The sequence below is a fragment of the Apis dorsata genome, unplaced genomic scaffold (genome assembly GCF_000469605.1).
Source record: "Apis dorsata unplaced genomic scaffold, Apis dorsata 1.3 scaffold_683, whole genome shotgun sequence".
Classification (NCBI taxonomy): domain Eukaryota; kingdom Metazoa; phylum Arthropoda; class Insecta; order Hymenoptera; family Apidae; genus Apis; species Apis dorsata.
In genome coordinates, this window is record NW_006263864.1 from 629304 (window position 1) to 630298 (window position 995).

A 995-nucleotide genomic window follows, 5' to 3' on the forward strand; every position below is an offset into this window, starting at 1 on the left:
TGTTCCTTAATAGACCGTTTTACGAAATACCTCGTTGGCTCGTCCATAAGAACCACGGGTACCGGCGCCATTACGCTCAAGGCGGTACATAGCTTCCTTTTATTACCTCCGCTGAGACTGCTCACTCTCTTGTGCGCGTATTTCAGAAGATCGAGTCTCTTCAGCGCCGACTCGACCGCCTGAAACAAACAATTTTTCACCGGGTAATATTAAATTCTTGTAAAAGGGTACGTGTGACGAAGGAACGAGAAACCGTTGGAACAGGAAGTTGCTCGTCTCGTGCAATTATTTGCGTTTACAAAAATAAGAAAAGAAAATAATAAACAAGCAAAGAGGGGAAAAAAGAAAGAACGCGATAAATTTGCCTCCGCTTTTTTCCGAAAGAAAAGTTGGCACGAGAAATAATTAAAAAGACAATCCGCGCGTGGGATAGAGAGGCAGTAGCGTTTCTGTAAAGGTCTCCGGGAGAAAAGTCTGTGGGAGGGAGGAGGGGAGCGGGAGCGAAAGTTGGAACGTAAATCAAGTGTCACCTTGGGGACGTTGCTCAACCCGCAAACTTCTCCGTGAATCGTTAGACACTGATGCGGACTGAGGAAAGCGTCGATGCCGTCGCTCTGAGGGCAATAACCGACCTCGCCGTTGTACAGAGGTCCAGAACCGACCTCCTTGCCCCTCACAATTATTCTGCCCGCCGTAGGTATGATCTCGGTGGTCAACATCCGGAACGTGGTGCTCTTCCCGGCACCGTTCGTCCCCAACAGGCCGAAACATTTGCCCGCCTCCACACCTATGCTCAAATTTTGAACAGCCACGTTCGTCCCGTAAACGCTCCTGTACTCCTTGCGCAGTTTCACCGTCTGCAACGCGTCGTTCGACATCCCGCCTTCCACCCTCATCCTCTCCTTGGACACGTCGTCGTCCTCCTCGTACGCTTCGTACGGGCACCTCTGCCTCCTCGAGCTCGGAACGAGGCGGCACTCGATCGCCAGGTTCAG

The 995-nt window shown here is 51.4% G+C and overlaps 1 protein-coding gene across 1 annotated transcript in view; it reads right to left on the reverse strand.

The window, feature by feature from the left end:
- Nucleotides 1-995, reverse strand: part of LOC102673872 (ATP-binding cassette sub-family A member 13) — a 31926-nt gene that overhangs the window by 7114 nt on the left and 23817 nt on the right. Inside the window, 2 exon segments of the mRNA XM_031513590.1 lie at nucleotides 31-179; nucleotides 531-995. The exon segment at nucleotides 531-995 is cut by the window's right edge and continues 1 nt beyond it. Coding sequence (XP_031369450.1) covers nucleotides 31-179; nucleotides 531-995 — 614 coding nt within the window.